This window comes from Oncorhynchus masou, chromosome 27, assembly GCF_036934945.1.
Source record: "Oncorhynchus masou masou isolate Uvic2021 chromosome 27, UVic_Omas_1.1, whole genome shotgun sequence".
NCBI classification, from domain to species: Eukaryota; Metazoa; Chordata; class Actinopteri; order Salmoniformes; family Salmonidae; genus Oncorhynchus; species Oncorhynchus masou.
In genome coordinates, this window is record NC_088238.1 from 63,199,073 (window position 1) to 63,224,888 (window position 25,816).

Genomic DNA, 25,816 nt, shown 5'->3' on the forward strand with positions numbered 1-25,816 from the left:
ACATGCGCACTGCCACCACACGTCACAGACGTGCCTACGTTACAGCTGTCTCTGCACAATACCGGTCAGTACTATCAGGGATCCTTGGGACGTCCATAGAAAGCGGCACATGTCCGGAGCGCCATGCCGGCACTTCTATTTTTTTGCGGGTAATTGCAAACCCTCTATTAAATAAAGTAGCCTATCGCCGGCCCAGATTCACACACTGAGGCAAAAAAAGGTTGATCAAAGCGGAATAAAGACGGAATCTACATTGAATAGCAATGGACATCGAGCATTAATTTCCTGATTCTTGTCAGTGAATATGTGCATGACAGTAGACTGTTCGAGATTGTGCAGATTGAAAATGCGCAGCCTGAATGCGCATGATGCGCTCTTCCAAATGATCAAATTCGGATTTGTAGGGTCATGAAAAGTAATGTACGTGTAATTCATGAAGGCACACTTTTAAATATTATTAACTCTTAAAAATCTACATATCAACCATAATCGGAACGACGCTTCAGTGCCTGTCGGTGTGTGCTGCGTGTGTGCCAGTGAGAGTTGGCCATTGCCAGCCGAGAGAGACCGCGACATTTCATCAGAAATTATAAAATACTGCCTGACAGGCTAACTAGATTACAATTTCAAAACATAATTTAACATAACTAGAGGTGATCTCGCTAGTTAACTATTCATGTGGTTGTCCCCTTTCCACCGGCACTGTAGAACCTAAATAGACCTGCACCGCTGAGAAACTGGGCTTCCCCTCTATTACACGGTAGCCATGTAATTAAGACAACATTAAACATATTCAAAGAATAGCCTAATTGACAAATACCTTGCTGTGCATAGATCTCCCATGAAACATTAAATATTGAGCCTTAATATATAAACATGTCCTAGTTAGATACCTTGCTTTGAAGTAGCCTACCTTATTCTTTAGACAAAAGTATTGGTTTGCAAATATTGCATATCAAGGGTGGCCAATCATCCTCCAGGATAGTTACTGGGTGGCCAATCATCCTCCAGGATAGTTACTGGGTGGCCAACCATCCTCCAGGATAGTTACTGGGTGGCCAATCGTCCTCCAGGATAGTTACTGGGTGGCCAACCATCCTCCAGGATAGTTACTGGGTGGCCAATCGTCCTCCAGGATAGTTACTGGGTGGCCAACCATCCTCCAGGATAGTTACTGGGTGGCCAATCGTCCTCCAGGATAGTTACTGGGTGGCCAATCATCCTCCAGGATAGTTACTGGGTGGCCAATCATCCTCCAGGATAGTTACTGGGTGGCCAATCATCCTCCAGGATAGTTACTGGGTGGCCAATCATCCTCCAGGATAGTTACTGGGTGGCCAATCATCCTCCAGGATAGTTACTGGGTGGCCAACCATCCTCCAGGATAGTTACTGGGTGGCCAATCATCCTCCAGGATAGTTACTGGGTGGCCAATCATCCTCCAGGATAGTTACTGGGTGGCCAATCATCCTCCAGGATAGTTACTGGGTGGCCAATCATCCTCCAGGATAGTTACTGGTTGGCCAATCATCCTCCAGGGTAGTTACTGGATGGCCAACCATCCTCCAGGATAGTTACTGGGTGTCCAATCCTCCTCCAGGATAGTTACTGGGTGGCCAATCATCCTCCAGGATAGTTACTGGGTGGCCAATCATCCTCCAGGATAGTTACTGGGTGGCCAATCATCCTCCAGGATAGTTACTGGGTGACCAATCATCCTCCAGGATAGTTACTGGGTGGCCAATCATCCTCCAGGATAGTTACTGGATGGCCAATCATCCTCCAGGATAGTTACTGGGTGGCCAATCATCCTCCAGGATAGTTACTGGGTGGCCAATCATCCTCCAGGATAGTTACTGGGTGACCAATCATCCTCCAGGATAGTTACTGGGTGGCCAATCATCCTCCAGGATAGTTACTGGGTGGCCAATCATCCTCCAGGATAGTTACTGGGTGGCCAACCATCCTCCAGGATAGTTACTGGGTGTCCAATCCTCCTCCAGGATAGTTACTGGGTGGCCAATCATCCTCCAGGGTAGTTACTGGATGGCCAATCATCCTCCAGGATAGTTACTGGGTGGCCAATCATCCTCCAGGATAGTTACTGGGTGGCCAATCATCCTCCAGGGTAGTTACTGGGTGGCCAATCATCCTCCAGGATAGTTACTGGGTGGCCAATCATCCTCCAGGATAGTTACTGGGTGACCAATCATCCTCCAGGATAGTTACTGGGTGGCCAACCATCCTCCAGGATAGTTACTGGGTGGCCAATCATCCTCCAGGATAGTTACTGGGTGGCCAACCATCCTCCAGGATAGTTACTGGGTGGCCAATCATCCTCCAGGATAGTTACTGGGTGGCCAATCATCCTCCAGGATAGTTACTGGGTGGCCAATCATCCTCCAGGATAGTTACTGGGTGGCCAACCATCCTCCAGGATAGTTACTGGGTGTCCAATCCTCCTCCAGGATAGTTACTGGGTGGCCAATCATCCTCCAGGGTAGTTACTGGATGGCCAATCATCCTCCAGGATAGTTACTGGGTGGCCAATCATCCTCCAGGATAGTTACTGGGTGGCCAATCATCCTCCAGGGTAGTTACTGGATGGCCAATCATCCTCCAGGATAGTTACTGGGTGGCCAATCATCCTCCAGGATAGTTACTGGGTGGCCAATCCTCCTCCAGGATAGTTACTGGGTGGCCAATCATCCTCCAGGATAGTTACTGGATGGCCAATCCTCCTCCAGGATAGTTACTGGGTGGCCAATCATCCTCCAGGATAGTTACTGGGTGGCCAATCATCCTCCAGGATAGTTTCTGGGTGGCCAATCATCCTCCAGGGTAGTTACTGGATGGCCAATCATCCTCCAGGATAGTTACTGGGTGGCCAATCATCCTCCAGGATAGTTACTGGGTGGCCAATCATCCTCCAGGGTAGTTACTGGATGGCCAATCATCCTCCAGGATAGTTACTGGGTGGCCAATCATCCTCCAGGATAGTTACTGGGTGGCCAATCCTCCTCCAGGATAGTTACTGGGTGGCCAATCATCCTCCAGGATAGTTACTGGGTGGCCAATCATCCTCCAGGATAGTTACTGGGTGGCCAACCATCCTCCAGGATAGTTACTGGGTGGCCAATCATCCTCCAGGATAGTTACTGGGTGGCCAATCATCCTCCAGGATAGTTACTGGGTGGCCAACCATCCTCCAGGATAGTTACTGGGTGTCCAATCCTCCTCCAGGATAGTTACTGGGTGGCCAATCATCCTCCAGGGTAGTTACTGGATGGCCAATCATCCTCCAGGATAGTTACTGGGTGGCCAATCATCCTCCAGGGTAGTTACTGGATGGCCAATCATCCTCCAGGATAGTTACTGGGTGGCCAATCATCCTCCAGGATAGTTACTGGGTGGCCAATCATCCTCCAGGATAGTTACTGGATGGCCAATCATCCTCCAGGATAGTTACTGGGTGGCCAATCATCCTCCAGGATAGTTACTGGGTGGCCAATCATCCTCCGGGATAGTTACTGGGTGGCCAAGCTTTTGTTCAAACATTGTAGCCTAAACATCATCTGCTCAACAGGACTGTAATAAGCAGACTTGGGTGTTTAAACCAAACCTGCACAGCCAGCAGCTCTCCAGGCGGAGGGTTGACCACGTGTTGACATCATGAGACTAACCGTGCAGTTCTACTTTGTGGTGGTTTAGGTGCCACGATCAAGGGCACAACGGCAGAAGATGGTCGGTCGACATGGAATCAGACACAGCAGCATTCCAGTGTCAGTCATACCACTGGGCTGGATAATATGCCTTTTCATGGAGGCTATAATAATAGGCATGAACATGTGGTTAAAAGCCACGGAGGAGTCATGGAAACGGTTTATGAAGCCTTTAACAGTGAATAATCAGAGGTCTCGATAGGGTTGGGGTTAGGGTTAGGGGTTAGGGTTGGGGTTAGGGTTGGGGTTAGGGTTAGGGTTGGGGTTAGTGTTAGGGGTTAGGTTTGGGGTTAGGGTTGGGGTTAGGGGTTAGGGTTGGGGTTAGGGGTTAGGGTTATAACCCTAGGGTTTATAGCATAATGTCATTTGGTTAGGGTTAGGGGTTAGGGGTTAGGGTTAGGGGTTAGGGTTATAACCCTAGGGTTTAAAGCATAATGTCATTTGGTTAGGGTTAGGGGTTAGGGGTTAGGGGTTAGGGTTAGGGGTTAGGGGTTAGGGTTAGGGGTTAGTGTTAGGGGTTAGGGGTTGGGGTTAGGGTTATAACCCTAGGGTTTATAGCATAATGTCATTTGGTTAGGGTTAGGGGTTAGGGTTAGGGGTTAGGGGTAGGGGTTAGGGGTTAGGGGTTAGGGTTATAACCCTAGGGTTTATAGCATAATGTCATTTGGTTAGGGTTAGGGGTAGGGGTTAGGGGTTGGGGTTAGGGGTAGGGGTTGGGGGTTAGAGGTTAGGGTTATAACCCTAGGGTTTATAGCATAATGTCATTTGGTTAGGGTTAGGGGTTAGGGGTTGGGGTTAGGGTTATAACCCTAGGGTTTATGGCATAATGTCATTTGGTTAGGGGTAGGGGTTAGGGGTTAGGGGTTAGGGGTTGGGGTTAGGGTTATAACTCTAGGTTTCATAGCATAATGTCATTTGGTTAGGGTTAGGGGTTAGGGGTAGGGGTTGGGGTTAGGGGTTAGGGTTAGGGGTTGGGGTTAGGGTTAGGGGTTAGGGTTATAACCCTAGGGTTTATGGCATAATGTCATTTGGTTAGGGTTAGGGGTTAGGGGTTAGGGGTTATGGTTATAACTCTAGGGTTCATAGCATAATGTCCTTTGGTTAGGGTTAGGGTTAGGGGTTAGGAGTTGGGGTTAGGGGTTAGGGTTAGGGGACCGACTTCATGCACTCCTTTCATCCCCAAATCAGGCACTGCCTAAACCCTAACCTTACCCCTTACCCTAACCATAACCCTTACCTTAACCCTTACCCTAACCCGTACCCTAACCATTTGAAATGTCAACTTCAAAGGGTTAGAGACTTCAATGGGGAGGCAGGGTAGCCTAGTGGTTAGAGCATTAAACTAGTTTTCGGAAGGTTGCAAGTTCAAATCCCCGAGCTGACAAGGTACAAATCTGTCGTTCTGCCCCTGAACAGGAAGTTAACCCACTGTTCCTAGGCCGTCATTGAAAATAAGAATGTGTTCTTTAACTGACTTGCCATAAAGGTTTTAAAAAATATATTAAAAAATGGACGTCCCAAGGATCCCAGATAGCATGGAATGCCAGTCCGAATGATTTCGCTGGTTGTATTTGGATAGAGCGATTCATTCTGTTATGACGAGAGGACACCAGTGTAGACTAGTCTATGCAACGGCAAAACACTCGATAGAAAGAAAGAAAAGCGGATTATAATTCCTTGTTTTGAAACCCAGAGGGTGGATAATCGTGGATTACTTGGTGAACGCAAGTGGACATCTGGTCGAACGAGAGCGATGTCTGTCGCGGGGCTGAAAAAGCAGTTTCACAAAGCCACCCAGGTAGGTTTCCGTTAACGGTGCTGTGTCTCTATCCGTACCTCGATCGGGTAGACTATTTTTGTTTCGATGGTGACAGCTGATCAACACAGCTACAGTGAATACAATGGCAGGTATTCTTAAATCATTGTGGACTTGTCAAGAAGGGAAAGGAGAGAGAATTGTGATTGAGATGTTAAAGACACAATATCGTTAGGCTACATTGTCTATGTATCTGTGGCTGGCTCCCAAACCCATAGGCCTAACATACCATCACTAGCCTACATGGCTCGCCTGTTCCAAAGGATGCAATAGAAATGTCTCTTTGTAGAACATACACTGAGTGGACAAAACATTAACAACACCGGCTCTCGCCATGACATAGACTGACCAGGTGAATCCAGGTGAAAGCTATGATCCCTTATTGGTGTCACCTGTTAAATCCACTTCAATCAGTGTAGATGAAGGGGAGGAGACGGGTTAAAGAAGGATTTTTAAGCCTTGAGACAATTGAGACATGGATTGTGTGTGTGTGCCCAGTGGAAAGGTGGGTGGGTGGGTGGGGGTGGGGATTGCCTGTTTTGCATGTTTTTTTGGCATTAATTGTTTGCAAACAATGTAAAAATTATTATTTGAGTTTATAAAGCTGCATACAATCAGGTTCTCCTTTTTTGCTTTCTTGAATAAAGCAGCTCCAACATGCGGGTGTTTCAGTCTAGCTCAGTGCTTTCTGTGGTGGTGGGGCAGCCAGCATGTCATCATCGAATACCTATTTTCCACCATAATTTGCAAATAAATTCATAAAAAATCCTACAATGTGATTTTCTGGATTTTTTTTCTCATTTTGTCTGTCATAGTTGAAGTGAACCTATGATGAAAATTACAGGTGTAATTTTTTAAGTGGGAGAACTTGCACAATTGGTGGCTGACTAAATACTTTTTTGCACCAATTGTGTCTCTAATATGGTCATACATTGGGCAGAAGGTTAGGAAGTGCAGCTCAGTTTCCACCTCATTTTGTGGGCAGTGTGCACATAGCCTGTCTCCTCTTGAGAGCCATGTCTGCCTACGGCGGCCTTTCTCAATAGCAAGGCTATGCTCACTGAGTCTGTCCATAGTCAATGCTTTCCTTAATTTTGGGTCAGTCACAGTGGTCAGGTATTCTGCCACTGTGTACTCTCTGTGTAGGGCCAAATAGCATTCTAGTTTGCTCTGTTTTTTTGGTAATTCTTTCCAATGTGTCAAGTAATTATCTTTTTGCTTTCTCATGATTTGATTGGGTCTAATTGTTATTTGGTGATTTACGTTGTACTTCTCTCTCTCTCTGTCTCTTTCTCGGTCTCTCTCCACTCCCCCCTCTCTCTCTGTCTTTCTCCACTCCCCCACTCTCTCTGTCTCTCTCCACTCCCCCCTCTCTCTGTCTCTCTCCACTCCCCCTCTCTCTCTGTCTCTCTCCACTCCCCCCTCTCTCTCTTTCCTTCTCTCTCTCTCTGTCTCCCTCCACCCCCCTCTCTCTCTTTCCTTCTCTCTCTCTCTGTCTCTCTTACCTTCTCTCTTTCTTTCTCTCCTCCTCTCTCTCTCTGTCTCTCTTTCCATCTCTCTCTCCCTCTGTCTCTCCCTTTCCTTCTCTCCTCTGTCTCTCTCTTTCCATCTCTCTCTCTCTCTTTCCCTCTCTCTCTCTGTCTCTTTCCTTCTCTCTTTCCTTCTCTCCTCCTCTCTCTCTCTGTCTCTCTCTTTCCATCTCTCTCTCTCTGTCTATCTCTCTGTCTCTCCCTTTCCTTCTCTCCTCTGTCTCTCTCTTTCCATCTCTCTCTCTCTCTCTGTCTCCCTCCACCCCCTCTCCCTCTTTCCCTCTCTCTCTCTCTCTCTTTCCTTCTCTCCTCCTCTCTCTTTCCATCTCTCTCTCTCTCTGTCTATCTCTCTCTCCCTTCCCTTCTCTCCTCTGTCTCTCTCTTTCCATCTCTCTCTTTCTCTTTCTCTCTCTCTCTCTCTCTCTCTCTCTGTAGAAAGTCAGTGAGAAGGTTGGAGGAGCAGAAGGAACCAAACTTGATGATGACTTCCTTCAGATGGAAAAGGTCACCATTCTGTTCTTCTGTACAGAGCAATACTGTGTTAGATTCACTCATTCCTAGTCTAAAAGTAGGTTGCTTTTAGCATGACCTTGTTTTTAGCATGACCTTGTTTTTAGCATTACCTTGTTTTTAGCATGACCTTGTTTTTAGCATTACCTTGTTTTTAGCATTACCTTGTTTTTAGCATGACCTTGTTTTTAGCATGACCTTGTTGAGGTAGACTTGTCTTACTAGCACTGATATCCATGATTTATTGAGGAAGGTTTACTAACTGTGGTATGTGTTGTTGTTACCACATTCATTCATTACATTCCTATGGTCTAACCTACCTTAGTGGACTGACTGTTAGACACTGTCAGAACAACCGGAAACACAAACAATGTAACGTGAAATGTGTGTGTGTGTGTGTGTGTGTGCGTGCGTGCGTGTGCGTGTGTGCGTGTGTGTCTGTGTGTGTGTGTAGAAGGTGGACACCACTGGTAGAGCAGTGCTGGACATCATGACCAAAACTACAGAATACCTACAGCCCAACCCAGGTGACAACACACACACTGTCTCTCTCTCTCTCTCTCTCTCTCTCTCTTTCTCTGTCTCTCTCTCTCTCTCTTTCTCTCTCTCTCTGTCTCTCTCTCTCTCTCTCTCTCTCTCTCTCTTTCTCTCTCTGTCTCTCTCTTTCACGCTCTCTCTCTCTCTGTCTGTCTGTCTGTCTGTCTCTCTCTCTCTCTTTTCTCTCTCTCTCTCTCTCTCTCTCTCTCTCTGTCTGTCTGTCTGTCTGTCTGTCTGTCTGTCTGTCTGTCTGTCTGTCTGTCTCTCTCTCTCTCTCTGTCTCTCTCGGGCTCTCTCTCTCTCTTCTCTCTCTTTTTCTGTCTCTCTCTCCTCTCTGTCTCTCTCTCTCTCTCTCTTCTCTCTCTCACTCTCTCTCTCTCTCTTCCTCTTTTTTTCGGTCTCTCTCTCTCTTCTCTCTCCTCTCTCACTCCCCTCCCCTTTCCCCCCAGCGTCCAGGGCCAAGCTGAGTCTAATAGGGACCATGTCTAAGATCAGAGGACAGGAGAAGGGGATGGGTTACCCCCAGGCTGAGACTCTACTGGGTGAGGCCATGCAGCGCTTTGGACGGGAGCTGGGAGAACAGTCATGCTTTGGTACACACACACACACACACACACACACACACACACACACACACACACACACACACACACACACACACACACACACACACACACACACACACACACACTTGTAACCGGAATTAATACGTCAAAAATAGACCTCAATGATCCATATGAGATCTTGTCACCTCCCTCCCTCCCTCCTCTCTCTCTCCCTCCCTCCCTCCCTCTCCCTCCCTCCCTCCCCTTCTCCCTCCCCCTCTCCTTCCTTCCCTCCCCTCTGCCTCTCTCCCCTCTCCTTCCCTCCATCCCTCCCCCTCTCCTTCCCTCCCCTCTGCCTCTCCCACCCCTCTCTCCCTCCTCCCTCCTCCAGGTCTGGCTCTCCTAGATGCTGGGGAGAGCATGGGTGAGCTGGGGGAAGTGAAGGATGCCCTGGATATGGAGGTCAAACAGAACTTTATTGATCCACTACAGAACCTACAGGAAAAAGACATTAAAGAGATACAGGTAGATATCAGAACTTTATTGATCCACTACAGAACCTACAGGAAAAAGACATTAAAAGAGATACAGGTAGCGACAGAAGTTGTTGTTAAATTAATATTAAATAATGTAGATATATTTTAAATATATGAATGGTATATAAATATTATAAATAAATGCTAAAAAACTTTTTGAATACATTGTAAACATTGAATAACTGTAAATGTGAATAACTATAAGGGCTTAAAAACAAAGGTGTCATTGTACGCTGATGATTCATGTTTTCTTTTAAAACCACAATTAGAATCTCTCCGCAATACAAAAATAAAATGTCAAATTAATCTATGATCGAATGTTATCCATTTGTTTGTATGCTGTTCTTTGTATGACATTTTAATATTTGATTATTAACCAATGATATTAGGCCACTCCTGGCCATGATTACAGACACCTGTGTCCTTTGACACGATATAAACGAGTCATCCCGCAGTGTTTGTGATTATACCCTGATGAAGACAGCTTGACTGTCGAAATGTTGGTGTTAAATTTTTGCATCTGAGCTCCAAGAGTGTGCGGCTCTCTTTTATTTTCAAGTTTCTACTCCGCTAGCCAGCACCTCGTCTTAATAGGTGTGCGTTTCTTTTTCTTCTTGAGGGTAGAGGAAGGACATCAGTAATAGATGGTTGAGGGTAGAGGAAGGACATCAGTAATAGATGGTTGAGGGTAGAGGAAGGACATCAGTAATAGATGGGAGAGGTTGAGGGTCGAGGAAGGACATCAGTAATAGATGGTTGGGGGTAGAGGAAGGACATCAGTAATAGATGGTTGAGGGTAGAGGAAGGACATCAGTAATAGATGGTTGAGGGTAGAGGAAGGACATCAGTAATAGATGGTTGAGGGTAGAGGAAGGACATCAGTAATAGATGGTTGAGGGTAGAGGAAGGACATCAGTAATAGATGGTTGAGGGTAGAGGAAGGACATCAGTAATAGATGGTTGGGGGTAGAGGAAGGACATCAGTAATAGATGGTTGGGGGTAGAGGAAGGACATCAGTAATAGATGGTTGAGGGTAGAGGAAGGACATCAGTAATAGATGGTTGGGGGTAGAGGAAGGACATCAGTAATAGATGGTTGGGGGTAGAGGAAGGACATCAGTAATAGATGGTTGAGGGTAGAGGAAGGACATCAGTAATAGATGGTTGGGGGTAGAGGAAGGACATCAGTAATAGATGGTTGAGGAAGGACATCAGTAATAGATGGTTGAGGGTAGAGGAAGGACATCAGTAATAGATGGTTGAGGGTAGAGGAAGGACATCAGTAATAGATGGTTGAGGGTAGAGGAAGGACATCAGTAATAGATGGGAGAGGTTGAGGGTAGAGGAAGGACAGGAGTAAAAACAAACCAAATATAACTCTTGTATGATATAATGTGTCCATAATATAGTATGTGTAACCTGGAAGTTGTTCATTAGTTTACTCCAATTAGGGGAGGGGTGGGAGGGGTAGAGGAAAATAATGAAGGAACATATATTTTCAAAAGATGTATATCTATCAAATCAAAATCAAATCAAATGTTATTTGTCGCATGCGCCGAATACAACAGCTGTGGACCTCAAACAGTCCAAGTAGCCATTTAATTAGCTGGTCAGGAGCCTTATGGTTTGGGGGTAGAAGCTATTTAGGAGCCTCTTGGCATATATATATATATACACACAGAAATAAACGCAATTGACACCAGGTGTGAAAAGGAACACAGACAAAACAAGTAGAAAAGGAAAAAGGGATCGGTAGCGGCTAGTAAGCCCCCTAAAATAATCAATAGAATAATATGTATTATTACTTAAATCAATCTTAAATAAATCAATAAGTCTGAAATACATGTCAAATAAACGAGCTACATTTTAAATAAATGAAATAAATAAATGATCTACATTTTAAATAAATGAAATAAATAAATGATCTACATTTTAAATAAATTAAATAAATAAATGATCTACATTTTAAATAAATAAATGAGCTACATTTTAAGTAAATGAAATAAATAATTGAGATACATTTTAAATAAATGAAATAAACGAGCTACGTTTTAAATAAATTAAATAAATAAACGAGCTACATTTTAAATAAATGAAATAAATAAACGAGCTACATTTTAAATAAGTGAAATAAATAAACTTGCTACATTTTAAATAAATGTAATAAATAAATGAGCTACATTTTTAAATAAATGATGAAGTGAATTAAAGATGTTGTTGCAGCACCACCTGAAGAAGATGCAGGGACGCCGCCTGGACTTTGACTATAAGAAGAAACGTCACGGTAAAGGAGATGGGATTATTATTATCGCCATGGTGATGATTATTATTACTATTGTAATTGTAGGTAAAGGAGATTGGATTATTATTATCGTCATGGTGATTATTATTATTACTATTGTAATTGTAGGTAAAGGAGATGGGATTATTATTATCGTCATGGTGATTATTATTATTACTATTGTAATTGTAGGTAAAGGAGATTGGATTATTATTATCGTCATGGTGATTATTATTATTACTATTGTAATTGTAGGTAAAGGAGATGGGATTATTATTATCGTCATGGTGATTATTATTATTATTACTATTGTAATTGTAGGTAAAGGAGATGGGATTATTATTATCGTCATGGTGATTATTATTATTACTATTGTAATTGTAGGTAAAGGAGATTGGATTATTATTATCGTCATGGTGATTATTATTATTACTATTGTAATTGTAGGTAAAGGAGATGGGATTATTATTATCGTCATGGTGATTATTATTATTATTACTATTGTAACTTGTTCTATAATTGTAGGTAAAGGAGTCCTGGAGGAGGAGATCAGACAGGCGCTGGAGAAGTTTGATGAGTCCAAAGAAGTGGCAGAGCAGAGCATGTTCAACCTGCTGGAGAGTGATGTAAGTTATCTCTGTTATCTCTGTTATCTCTGTCTGTCTGTCTGCCTGCCTGCCTGCCTGTCTGTCTGTCTGTCTGCTTGTCTGTCTGCCTGTCTGTCTGTCTGCCTGCCTGCCTGTCTGCCTGCCTGCCTGTCTGCCTGCAGGCCTGTCTGTCTGTATGTCTGTCTCTCAATCCCAGAACAACAGCAAAGGACCTTGTGAAGATGCCGCTTCAAGAAAGGCCGCTCAGCAAGGAAGAAACCACTGCTCCAAAACCGCCATAAAAAAAGCCCTGACTACAGTTTGCAACTGCACTTGTGGACAAAGATCGTACTTTTTGGAGAAATGTCCTCTGGTCTGATGAAACAAAAATAGAACTGTTTGGCCATAATGACCATTGTTATGTTTGGAAGAAAAGGGGGAGGCTTGCAAGCCGAAGAACACCATCCCAACCGTGAAGCACGGGGGTGGCAGCATCATGTTGTGGGGGTGCTTTGCTGCAGGAGGGACTGGTGCACTTCACAAAATAGATGGCATCATGAGGCAAGAAAATTATGTGGATATATTGAAGTAACATCTCAAGACATCAGTCAGGAAGTTAAAGCTTGGTCGCAAATGTGTCTTCTAAATGGACAATGACCCCAAGCGTACTTCCAAAGTTGTGGCGAAATGGCTTAAGGACAACAATGTCAAGGTATTGGAGTGACCATCACAAAGCCCTGACCTCAATCCCATAGAAAATGTGTGGGCAGAACTGAAAAAGTGTGTGCGCGCAAGGAGGCCTACAAACCTGACTCAGTTACACCAGATCTGTCAGGAGGAATGGGCCAAAATTCACCCAACATATTGTGGGAAGCTTGTGGAAGGCTGGCTACCTGAAACGTTTGACCCAAGTTAAACAATTTAAAGGCAATGCTACCAAATACTAATTGAGTGTATATAAACTTCTGACCCACTGGGAATGTGATGAAAGAAATAAAAGCTGAAATAAATAATTCTCTCTACTATTATTCTGAAATTTCACATTCTTAAAATAAAGTGGTGATCCTAACTGACCTAAAACAGGGAATGTTTACTAGGATTAAATGTCAGGAATTGTGAAAATTGTGAAAAACTGAGTTTAAGTGTATTTGGCTAAAGTGTATGTAAACTTCCGACTTATATACATATATACAGTATATCAGTATATCATAAAAGTGAGTACACCCCTCACATTTTTGGCAACCTGTGAAGCTCTGGTGAACTCCATGCCCAAGAGGGTTCAGGCAGTGCTGGAAAATGATGGTGGCCATTCAAAATATTGACACTTTGGGCCCAGTTTGGACATTTTCACTAAGGGGTGTACTCACTTTTGTTGCGAGCGGTTTAGACATTAATGGCTGTGTGTTGAGTTATTTTGAGGGGACAGCAAATTTACACTGTTATACAAGCTGTAGACTCACTACTTTACATTGTAGCAAAGTGTCATTTCTTCAGTCTTGTCACATGAAAAGATATACTCAAATACAGTGCCTTGCGAAAGTATTCGGCCCCCTTGAACTTTGCGACCTTTTGCCACATTTCAGGCTTCAAACATAAAGATATAAAACTGTATTTTTTTGTGAAGAATCAACAACAAGTGGGACACAATCATGAAGTGGAATGACATTTATTGGATATTTCAAACTTTTTTAACAAATCAAAAACTGAAGAATTGGGCGTGCAAAATTATTCAGCCCCTTTACTTTCAGTGCAGCAAACTCTCTCCAGAAGTTCAGTGAGGATCTCTGAATGATCCAATGTTGACCTAAATGACTAATGATGATAAATACAATCCACTTGTGTGTAATCAAGTCTCCGTATAAATGCAGCTGCACTGTGATAGTCTCAGAGGTCCGTTAAAAGCGCAGAGAGCATCATGAAGAACAAGGAACACACCAGGCAGGTCCGAGATACTGTTGTGAAGAAGTTTAAAGCCGGATGTGGATACAAAAAGATTTCCCAAGCTTTAAACATCCCAAGGAGCACAGTGCAAGCGATAATATTGAAATGGAAGGAGTATCAGACCACTGCAAATCTACCAAGACCTGGCCGTCCCTCTAAACTTTCAGCTCATACAAGGAGAAGACTGATCAGAGATGCAGCCAAGAGGCCCATGATCACTCTGGATGAACTGCAGAGATCTATAGCTGAGGTGGGAGACTCTGTCCATAGGACAACAATCAGTCGTATATTGCACAAATCTGGCCTTTATGGAAGAGTGGCAAGAAGAAAGCCATTTCTTAAAGATATCCATAAAAAGTGTTGTTTAAAGTTTGCCACAAGCCACCTGGGAGACACACCAAACATGTGAAAGAAGGTGCTCTGGTCAGATGAAACCAAAATTGAACTTTGAACTTTGCAACAATGCAAAACGTTATGTTTGGCGTAAAAGCAACACAGCTCATCACCCTGAACACAACATCCCCACTGTCAAACATAGTGGTGGCAGCATCATGGTTTGGGCCTGCCTTTCTTCAGCAGGGACAGGGAAGATGGTTAAAATTGATGGGAAGATGGATGGAGCCAAATACAGGACCATTCTGGAAGAAAACCTGATGGAGTCTGCAAAAGACCTGAGACTGGGACGGAGATTTGTCTTCCAACAAGACAATGATCCAAAACATAAAGCAAAATCTACAATGGAATGGTTCAAAAATAAACATATCCAGGTGTTAGAATGGTCGCAAAGTTCAAGGGGGCCGAATACTTTCGAAAGGCACTGTATTTGCACTGTCAACCAAGATGGCATAGCAGTTCAGACGTCATTTGTCCTCGTCTTGTCGTGTCCCGTATATATATATATATATATATATATATTTACAACTTTTTTCCTACTTTTTTTATTTAAATTTTCCATAAACTCATCCTCAAAACACTCTCCTACAACCCGCCTCACCAATTTATATTTATAAAAAAGTATAAAAAATTATTATTTACCTCAAGTCTGAAATCATCCAAGAAGCTAGCCAGAAACTCCAAACTCAAAGAAGCTAGCCAGAAACTCCAAACTCAAAGAAGCTAGCCAGAAACTAGCCAGAAGCTAGCCAGGAGCTAGCCAGAAGCTAGCCAGGAGCTAATCCAGAAGCTAATCATAAGCTGGGTCAGGAGCTGGCCGGAAACTGGCCAGAAGCTAGCCAGGAGCTAGCCAGAAGCTAATCCAGAAGCTAATCGGAAGCTAGTTGGAGTTTTCGTCGATTCCGGAGCTAGCCAGCTGAGGAGTTCCATCAATCGCTCCTGGGCTGCGGTCACCTGTACGGACCCGTTTTGCTGCCTGCGCGGAACCCCACCGGGCCTTCACGGCTGAACTGCCGACATTGTCTACCCGAGGGAGTTATCCGTCTGGTTCCTCCGTCGCGACGTTGCCTGGGCGCCCATCTGCGGCCTGCTAGCCATTAGTTGTCTTATCGGCTGCTATCTGAATAGATAATCGGACAATTTATTTATTTATTTTTATTGTTATTTTTTTCTTCTTCTGGGCCTCTAGCTATATCTATTGTTTTTATTTTTGTTGTTGTTGTGTGATTTGGATTGGTCCCCTCTACCACACGGAACCCCACTAATCTACTGACGGAGCGCAAGAGGTGGCTAATAACAGACGTCCATCCTATGCTAGCTTGCTATCGATGGCCTGGCTGGCTGTCTGGATCGCCGTGACCCCCAACCAACCTCCCCACTCTCTGGACCCTTTTGAACACTCGACTAAGCATGCCTCTCCTTAATGTCAATATGCCTTGTCCATTGCTGTTCTGGTTAGTGTTTATTGGCTTATTTCACTGTAGAGCCTCTAGTCCTGCTCACTATACCTTATCCAACCTATTAGTTCCACCACCCACACATGCAATGACATCTCCTGGTTTCAATGATGTTTCTAGAGACAATATCTCTCTCTTCATCACTCAATACCTAGGTTTACCTCCACTGTATTCACATCCTACCATACCTTTGTCTGTACATTATACCTTGATGTTATTTTATCGCCCCCAGAAACCTTCTTTTACTCTCTGTTCCAGACGTTCTAGACGACCAATTCTTATTGCTTTTAGCCGCACCCTTATTCTACTCCTCCTCTGTTCCTCTGGCGATGTAGAGGTGAATCCAGGCCCTACAGTGCCTTGCTCCACTCCTATTCCCCAGGCGCTCTCTTTTGACGACTTCTGTAACCGTAATAGCCTTGGTTTCATGCATGTTAACATTAGAAGCCTCCTCCCTAAGTTTGTTCTATTCACTGCTTTAGCACACTCTGCCAACCCAGATGTTCAAGCTGTGTCTGAATCCTGGCTTAGGAAGACTACCAAAAATTCTGAAATTTTAATTCCAAACTACAACCTTTTCAGACAAGATAGAACTGCCAAAGGGGGCGGTGTTGCAATCTACTGCAAAGATAGCCTGCAGAGTTCTGTCCTACTATCCAGGTCTGTACCCAAACAATTTGAACTTCTACTTTTAAAAATCCACCTCTCTAAAAACAAGTCTCTCACCGTTGCCGCCTGCTATAGACCACCCTCTGCCACCAGTTGTGCTCTGGACACCATATATGAACTGATTGCCCCCCATCTATCTTCAGAGCTCGTGCTGCTAGACGACCTAAACTGGAACATGCTTAACACCCCAGCCATCCTACAATCTAAACTTGATGCCCTCAATCTCACACAAATTATTCAATGAACCTACCAGGTACCTCCCCAAAGCCTTAAACACGGGCACCCTCATAGATATCATCCTAACCAACTTGCCCTCTAAATACACCTCTGCTATCTTCAACCAAGATCTCAGTGACCACTGCCTCATTGCCTGCATCCGTAATGGGTCAGCGGGAAAAAACGACCCCCACTCATCACTGTAAAACGCTCCCTGAAACACTTCAGCGAGCAGGCCTTTCTAATCGACCTGGCCGGGGTATCCTGGAAGGATATTGATCTCATCCCGTCAGTAGAGGATGCCTGGATATTTAAAAAAAATGCCTTCCTAACCATCTTAAATAAACATGCCCCATTCAAGAAATTTAGAACCAGGAACAGATATAGCCCTTGGTTCTCCCCAGACCTGACTGCCCTTAACCAACACAAAAACATCCTATGGCGTTCTGCATTAGCATCGAACAGCCCCCGTGATATGCAGCTGTTCAGGGATGCTAGAAACCATTATACACTGGCAGTTAGAAAAACCAAGGCTAGCTTTTTCAAGCAGAAATTTGCTTCCTGCAACACTAACTCAAAAACGTTCTGGAACACTGTAAAGTCCATGGAAAATAAGAACACCTCCTCCCAGCTGCCCACTGCACTGAAGATAGTAAACACTGTCACCACTGATAAATCCACCATAATTGAGAATTTCAATAAGCATTTTTCTACGGCTGGCCATGCTTTTCACCTGGCTACTCCTACCCCGGTCATCAGCACTGCACCCCCCACAGCAACTCGCCCAAGCCTTCCCCATTTCTCCTTCTCCCAAATCCGTTCAGCTGATGTTCTGAAAGAGCTGCAAAATCTGGACCCCTACAAATCAGCCGGGCTAGACAATCTGGACCCTTTCTTTCTAAAATTATCTGCCGAAATTGTTGCCACCCCTATTACTAGCCTGTTCAACCTCTCTTTCGTGTCGTCTGAGATCCCCAAAGATTGGAAAGCAGCTGCGGTCATCCCCCTCTTCAAAGGGGGGGACACTCTTGACCCAAACTGCTACAGACCTACATCTATCCTACCATGCCTTTCTAAGGTCTTCGAAAGCCAAGTCAACAAACAGATTACCGACCATTTCGAATCTCACCATACCTTCTCTGCTATGCAAACTGGTTTCAGAGCTGGTCATGGGTGCACCTCAGCCACACTCAAGGTCCTAAACGATATCTTAACCGCCATCGATAAGAAACATTACTGTGCAGCCGTGTTCATTGATCTGGCCAAGGCTTTCGACTCTGTCAATCACCACATCCTCATCGGCAGACTCGACAGCCTTGGTTTCTCAAATGATTGCCTCGCCTGGTTCACCAACTACTTCTCTGATAGAGTTCAGTGTGTCAAATCGGAGGGTCTGCTGTCCGGACCTCTGGCAGTCTCTATGGGGGTGCCACAGGGTTCAATTCTTGGACCGACTCTCTTCTCTGTATACATCAATGAGGTCGCTCTTGCTGCTGGTGAGTCTCTGATCCACCTCTACGCAGACGACACCATTCTGTATACTTCTGGCCATTCTTTGGACACTGTGTTAACAACCCTCCAGGCAAGCTTCAATGCCATACAACTCTCCTTCCGTGGCCTCCAATTGCTCTTAAATACAAGTAAAACTAAATGCATGCTCTTCAACCGATCGCTACCCGCTCCTACCCGCCTGTCCAACATCACTACTCTGGACGGCTCAGATTTAGAATACGTGGACAACTACAAATACTTAGGTGACGTAGACTGTAAACTCTCCTTCCAGGCCCATATCAAATATCTCCAATCCAAAGTTAAATCTAGAATTGGCTTCCTATTTCGCAACAAAGCATCCTTCACTCATGCTGCCAAACATACACTTGTAAAACTGACCATCCTACCAATCCTCGACTTTGGCGATGTCATTTACAAAATAGTCTCCAATACCCTACTCAACAAATTGGATGCAGTCTATCACAGTGCAATCCGTTTTGTCACCAAAGCCCCATATACTACCCACCATTGCGACCTGTACGCTCTCGTTGGCTGGCCCTCGCTTCATACTCGTCGCCAAACCCACTGGCTCCATGTCATCTACAAGACCCTGCTAGGTAAAGTCTCCCCTTATCTCAGCTCGCTGGTCACCATAGCATCTCCCACCTGTAGCACACGCTCCAGCAGGTATATCTCTCTACTCACCCCCAAAACCAATTCTTTCTTTGGCCGCCTCTCCTTCCAGTTCTCTGCTGCCAATGACTGGAACGAACTACAAAAAGCACTGAAACTGGAAACACTTATCTCCCTCACTAGCTTTAAGCACCAACTGTCAGAGCAGCTCACAGATTACTGCACCTGTACATAGCCCACCTATATTTTAGCCCAAACAACTACCTCTTTCCCTACTGTATTTATTTATTTATTTTGCTCCTTTGCACCCCATTATTTTTATTTCTACTTTGCACATTCTTCCACTGCAAATCTACCATTCCAGTGTTTTACTTGCTATATTGTATTTACTTTGCCACCATGGCCTTTTTTGCCTTTACCTCCCTTATCTCCCCTCATTTGCTCACATCGTATATAGACTTGTTTATATTGTATTATTGACTGTATGTTTGTTTTACTCCATGTGTAACTCTGTGTTGTTGTATGTGTCGAACTGCTTTGCTTTATCTTGGCCAGGTCGCAATTTTAATGAGAACTTGTTCTCAACTTGCCTACCTGGTTAAATAAAGGTGAAATAAAATAAATAAATAAAAATTTACAAAAATGTGAGGGGTGTACTCACTTTTGTGATATACTGTATATATACATTAAACTCTCTCTGTCTCTCTCTGTCTGTCTCTTTCACTCTCCCTGTCTCCCTCTCTCTCTCTCTCTCTCTCTCTCTCTCTAGACTTTAAGAACTTTAAGGAGACACTTTTCCATGTGTGTGTGTTTGTGTAGATTGAGCAGGTGAGTCAGCTAGCAGCGTTGGTCCAGGCCCAGGTGGAGTATCACAGACAAGCTACAGAAATACTACAGCAGCTCTCCAGCAAGGTGCACGAGAGGTCAGTCACACACGCACAGACACACACACACACACACACTGTGGTCTGTGGAGATGCGTCTGCCTCTGTTGACCTCTGTCCGTTTCCTGTTTGTTGACCTCTGTCCGTTTCCTGTTTGTTGACCTCTGACCTCTGTCCGTTTCCTGTGTGTTGACCTCTGACCTGACCTCTGTCCGTTTCCTGTGTGTTGACCTCTGACCTGACCTCTGTCCGTTTCCTGTGTGTTGACCACTGTCTTGACCTCTGACCTCTGTCCGTTTCCTGTGTGTTGACCTCTGTCCGTTTCCTGTGTGTTGACCTCTGTCCTGACCTCTGATCTCTGTCCGTTTTCTGTGTGTTGACCTCTGTCCTGACCTCTGTCCGTTTTCTGTGTGTTGACCTCTGTCCTGACCTCTGACCTCTGTCCGTTTTCTGTGTGTTGTCTCCAGGATTCGGGAGGCACAGGATAAACCCAAGAAGGAGTATGTTCCTAAACCCCGGATGGTCCTGGAGCTGCTTCCCCCCAGCGACAGCCACAATGAGGGGCTCAACACCGCCCCAGGCCCCGCCCGCTCCCCAGGACCCACCCACTCCCCTGGCCCCGCCCGCTCCCCAGGCCCCGCCCGCTCCCCAGGTCCCCAACGCACTCCTGGGCGCTCCCCTGGTGAGAATACACACAGACACACCTTTATTTAACCAGCTAGTTGAGAACAAGTTCTCATTTTCAACTGCGACCCGGCCAAGATAAAGCAAAGCAGCTTGACACAAACAACAACACAGAGTTACACACGCAGACAGACAGACACACACACAGACAGACACACACACACACACACAGACAGACACACACTCAGACAGACACACACTCAGACAGACAGACACACACGCAGACAGACACACACTCAGACACACACACACAGACGCACACACAGACAGACGCACACACAGACAGACACACACACGCAGACAGACACACACACGCAGACAGACACACAAACGCAGACAGACACACAAACGCAGACAGACACACACTCAGACAGACACACACACACTCAGACACACACACACAGACAGACACACATTCCGACACACACACACACACACAGACAGACACACACACACACAGACAGACAGACAGACAGACACACAGACAGACACACAGACATGACAGGCCCAACCTGTAATACAGTATGAAAACTATTCAACTAGTATGTCTGTCTGTCCCCCTCTCTCACCGTCTCCCTCCCCCTCTCTCCCCATCTCCCTCCCCCTCTCTCACCGTCTCCCTCCCCCTCTCTCCCCGTCTCCCTCCCCCTCTCTCACCGTCTCCCTCCCCCTCTCTCACCGTCTCCCTCCCCCTCCCTCCCTCCCCCAGTTCCTATGGACCAGCCGTGCTGCCGGGCGCTATATGACTTTGACCCGGAGAACGAGGGTGAGATGGGCTTCAAGGAGGGCGACGTCATCACCCTAACCAATCAGATCGACGATAACTGGTACGAGGGCATGATCAACGGCCAATCAGGTTTCTTCCCCATCAACTACGTAGATATCCTGGTTCCACTTCCACATTAGGGCCGTACCCCCGACCCCACCCAATCCCCCCCCCCCCCCCGCCTCTGCCTAACCTAAGCCACGCCTTCTTCTCTTCGCTTATGTGACGCTTTTCACAACTTTGAGGAACAAAAGACTGCAATTGTACAGGATTCTGCTGATAGACGAAGAAGAGGAGGAGAATAATAAAAAGAGAGATGAAGAATCGTGTGCTTCATGCCCCTCGGGGGGTCAGTGTGCTGCAGTGGTGAATGTCTGTATTACGGAGGGGATTTTAAAGATGGATTCCTGTGTAGAGCAGTGGAGAGGGGAGGACGGCTCCTAATAATGTCTGGAGCGGAGTCACTGGACTGGAATACAACACAGAAACCCTTATAATAATGTCTGTATTACGGAGGGGATTTTAAAGATGGATTCCTGTGTAGAGCAGTGGAGAGGGGAGGACGGCTCCTAATAATGTCTGGAGCGGAGTCACTGGACTGGAATACAACACAGAAACCCTTATAATAATGTCTGTATTACGGAGGGGATTTTAAAGATGGATTCCTGTGTAGAGCAGTGGAGAGGGGAGGACGGCTCCTAATAATGTCTGGAGCGGAGTCACTGGACTGGAATACAACACAGAAACTCTTATAATAATGTCTGGAGCGGAGTCACTGGACTGGAATACAACACAGAAACCCTCCTAATAATGTCTGGAGCGGAGTCACTGGACTGGAATACAACACAGAAACCCTCCTAATAATGTCTGGAGCGGAGTCACTGGACTGGAATACAACACAGAAACCCTCCTAATAATGTCTGGAGCGGAGTCACTGGACTGGAATACAACACAGAAACCCTCCTAATAATGTCTGTATTACGGAGGGGATTTTAAAGATGGATTCCTGTGTAGAGCAGTGGAGAGGGGAGGACGGCTCCTAATAATGTCTGGAGCGGAGTCACTGGACTGGAATACAACACAGAAACCCTCCTAATAATGTCTGGAGCGGAGTCACTGGACTGGAATACAACACAGAAACCCTCCTAATAATGTCTGTATTACGGAGGGGATTTTAAAGATGGATTCCTGTGTAGAGCAGTGGAGAGGGGAGGACGGCTCCTAATAATGTCTGGAACGGAGTCAATGGACTGGAATACAACACAGAAACCCTCCTAATAATGTCTGTATTACGGAGGGGATTTTAAAGATGGATTCCTGTGTAGAGCAGTGGAGAGGGGAGGACGGCTCCTAATAATGTCTGGAACGGAGTCAATGGACTGGAATACAACACAGAAACCCTCCTAATAATGTCTGGAGCGGAGTCACTGGACTGGAATACAACACAGAAACTCTTATAATAATGTCTGGAGCGGAGTCACTGGACTGGAATACAACACAGAAACCCTCCTGGAGGTTTAAACTCCAACCCTGTTCCTGGAGAGACACCCTCCTGTAGGTTTTAACTCCAACCCTGTTCCTGGAGAGAGACCCTCCTGTAGGTAACTCCACCCCTGTTCCTGGAGAGAGACCCTCCTGTAGGTTTTAACTCCAACCCTGTTCCTGGAGAGAGACCCTCCTGTAGGTTTTAACTCCAACCCTGTTCCTGGAGAGAGACCCTCCTGTAGGTTTTAACTCCAACCCTGTTCCTGGAGAGACACCCTCCTGTAGGTTTTAACTCCAACCCTGTTCCTGGAGAGAGACCCTCCTGTAGGTTTTAACTCCAACCCTGTTCCTGGAGAGACACCCTCCTGTAGGTTTTAACTCCAACCCTGTTCCTGGAGAGACCCTCCTGTAGGTTTTAACTCCAACCCTGTTCCTGGAGAGACACCCTCCTGTAGGTTTTAACTCCAACCCTGTTCCTGGAGAGAGACCCTCCTGTAGGTTTTAACTCCAACCCTGTTCCTGGAGAGAGACACCCTCCTGTAGGTTTTAACTCCAACCCTGTTCCTGGAGAGAGAGACCCTCCTGTAGGTTTTAACTCCAACCCTGTTCCTGGAGAGAGACCCTCCTGTAGGTTTTAACTCCAACCCTGTTCCTGGAGAGAGAGACCCTCCTGTAGGTTTTAACTCCAACCCTGTTCCTGGAGAGAGAGACCCTCCTGTAGGTAACTCCAACCCTGTTCCTGGAGAGAGAGACCCTCCTGTAGGTTTTAACTCCAACCCTGTTCCTACCTACAAGTAATGTATTGTCCTGTTTTTATCTCTTCTACACCAGCAATCTCAAGCGCTATCTTTTTCTGCTCTCTCTCTCTCATTCTCTCTCTCTCTCCCCACCTCTCTCTCTCTCTCCCCACCTCTCTCTCTCTCTCTATCTCTCTCTCACCACCTCTCTCTCTCTCATTCTCTCTCTCTCTCTCATGCTCTCTCACTCTCATTCTCTCTCTCTCCCCACCTCTCTCTCTCTCTCTCTCTCCCCACCTCTCTCTCTCTCTCTCACCACCTCTCTCTCTCTCATTCTCTCTCTCTCTCTCTCATGCTCTCTCGCTCTCATTCTCTCTCTCTCCCCACCTCTCTCTCTCTCTCTCCCTCGCTCAGTGTATAATATCTGTGTCTGACCCTGCACGGAAGCTGGTTGAACTAACTAAAGACTGGTAGAAACACAGAGCTGGTTGAACTAACTGAAGACTGGTAGAAACACAGAGCTGGTTGAACTAACTAAAGACTGGTAGAAACACAGAGCTGGTTGAACTAACTGAAGACTGGTAGAAACACAGAGCTGGTTGAACTAACTGAAGACTGGTAGAAACACAGAGCTGGTTGAACTAACTGAAGACTGGTAGAAACACAGAGCTGGTTGTATTGATAGCAATAGATGGATCTATATACAGTATATCTCTGGTTGTATAGACTGTAATCGGGTCCAATATATTGCATGCTGGGACATTTAAGGTTTAGTGTTGACGTTTAAAAAGTGAATAAAATAAGAACTGTGACATGAGGATGATAGTGGTGAGGATGAAGATGATGTTACCTATGTACATAGGCTTCTGTTGTTTCCTATATTATGTATGTTATACCGGTCAGAGGTCAATAAACAGTTATACCGGTCAGAGGTCAATAAACAGTTATACCGGTCAGAGGTCAATAAACAGTTGTCTCTGTCAGAGGTCAATAAACAGTTGTCTCTGTCAGAGGTCAATAAACAGTTGTCTCTGTCAGAGGTCAATAAACAGTTGTCTCTGTCAGAGGTCAATAAACAGTTATACCGGTCAGAGGTCAATAAACAGTTGTCTCTGTCAGAGGTCAATAAACAGTTATACCGGTCAGAGGTCAATAAACAGTTGTCTCTGTCAGAGGTCAATAAACAGTTGTCTATGTCAGAGGTCAATAAACAGTTGTCTCTGTCAGAGGTCAATAAACAGTTATACCTGTCAGAGGTCAATAAACAGTTGTCTCTGTCAGAGGTCAATAAACAGTTGTCTCTGTCAGAGGTCAATAAACAGTTATACCGGTCAGAGGTCAATAAACAGTTATACCGGTCAGAGGTCAATAAACAGTTGTCTCTGTCAGAGGTCAATAAACAGTTGTCTCTGTCAGAGGTCAATAAACAGTTGTCTCTGTCAGAGGTCAATAAACAGTTATACCTGTCAGAGGTCAATAAACAGTTGTCTCTGTCAGAGGTCAATAAACAGTTGTCTCTGTCAGAGGTCAATAAACAGTTGTCTCTGTCAGAGGTCAATAAACAGTTATACCTGTCAGAGGTCAATAAACAGTTGTCTCTGTCAGAGGTCAATAAACAGTTGTCTCTGTCAGAGGTCAATAAACAGTTGTCTCTGTCAGAGGTCAATAAACAGTTATACCGGTCAGAGGTCAATAAACAGTTGTCTCTGTCAGAGGTCAATAAACAGTTGTCTCTGTCAGAGGTCAATAAACAGTTGTCTCTGTCAGAGGTCAATAAACAGTTATACCTGTCAGAGGTCAATAAACAGTTGTCTCTGTCAGAGGTCAATAAACAGTTATACCTGTCAGAGGTCAATAAACAGTTGTCTCTGTCAGAGGTCAATAAACAGTTGTCTCTGTCAGAGGTCAATAAACAGTTGTCTCTGTCAGAGGTCAATAAACAGTTATACCGGTCAGAGGTCAATAAACAGTTGTCTCTGTCAGAGGTCAATAAACAGTTGTCTCTGTCAGAGGTCAATAAACAGTTGTCTCTGTCAGAGGTCAATAAACAGTTATACCTGTCAGAGGTCAATAAACAGTTATACCTGTCAGAGGTCAATAAACAGTTGTCTCTGTCAGAGGTCAATAAACAGTTATACCTGTCAGAGGTCAATAAACAGTTGTCTCTGTCAGAGGTCAATAAACAGTTATACCTGTCAGAGGTCAATAAACAGTTATACCTGTCAGAGGTCAATAAACAGTTGTCTCTGTCAGAGGTCAATAAACAGTTGTCTCTGTCAGAGGTCAATAAACAGTTGTCTCTGTCAGAGGTCAATAAACAGTTGTCTCTGTCAGAGGTCAATAAACAGTTATACCTGTCAGAGGTCAATAAACAGTTGTCTCTGTAAGAGGTCAATA

General features: G+C 45.1%; 1 protein-coding gene across 1 annotated transcript; it reads left to right on the top strand.

Annotated features, from left to right (window-relative positions):
• Nucleotides 1-5,295: 5,295 nt before the first annotated feature.
• Nucleotides 5,296-24,346, top strand: LOC135516517 (endophilin-A1-like). Its single transcript, XM_064940864.1, has 10 exons — nt 5,296-5,520; nt 7,503-7,571; nt 8,032-8,104; nt 8,564-8,707; nt 9,051-9,184; nt 11,419-11,479; nt 12,002-12,102; nt 19,683-19,786; nt 20,215-20,429; nt 21,141-24,346. Exons 1-10 carry the CDS (start codon nt 5,476-5,478, stop codon nt 21,335-21,337), a joined length of 1,143 nt encoding a protein of 380 aa, XP_064796936.1. The 5' UTR covers nt 5,296-5,475; the 3' UTR covers nt 21,338-24,346.
• The last annotated feature ends 1,470 nt before the right edge of the window (nt 24,347-25,816 follow it).

What these genes read in the sequence shown, in the direction of transcription:
- LOC135516517 (XM_064940864.1), top strand. Translation starts at nt 5,476, where the DNA reads ATGTCTGTCGCGGGGCTGAAAAAGCAGTTTCACAAAGCCACCCAG. An exon ending in CTATAAGAAGAAACGTCACG is followed by an intron (nt 11,480 to 12,001) that starts GTAAAGGAGATG and finishes CTATAATTGTAG; the next exon opens with GTAAAGGAGTCCTGGAGGAG. An exon ending in TCAACCTGCTGGAGAGTGAT is followed by an intron (nt 12,103 to 19,682) that starts GTAAGTTATCTC and finishes GTGTTTGTGTAG; the next exon opens with ATTGAGCAGGTGAGTCAGCT.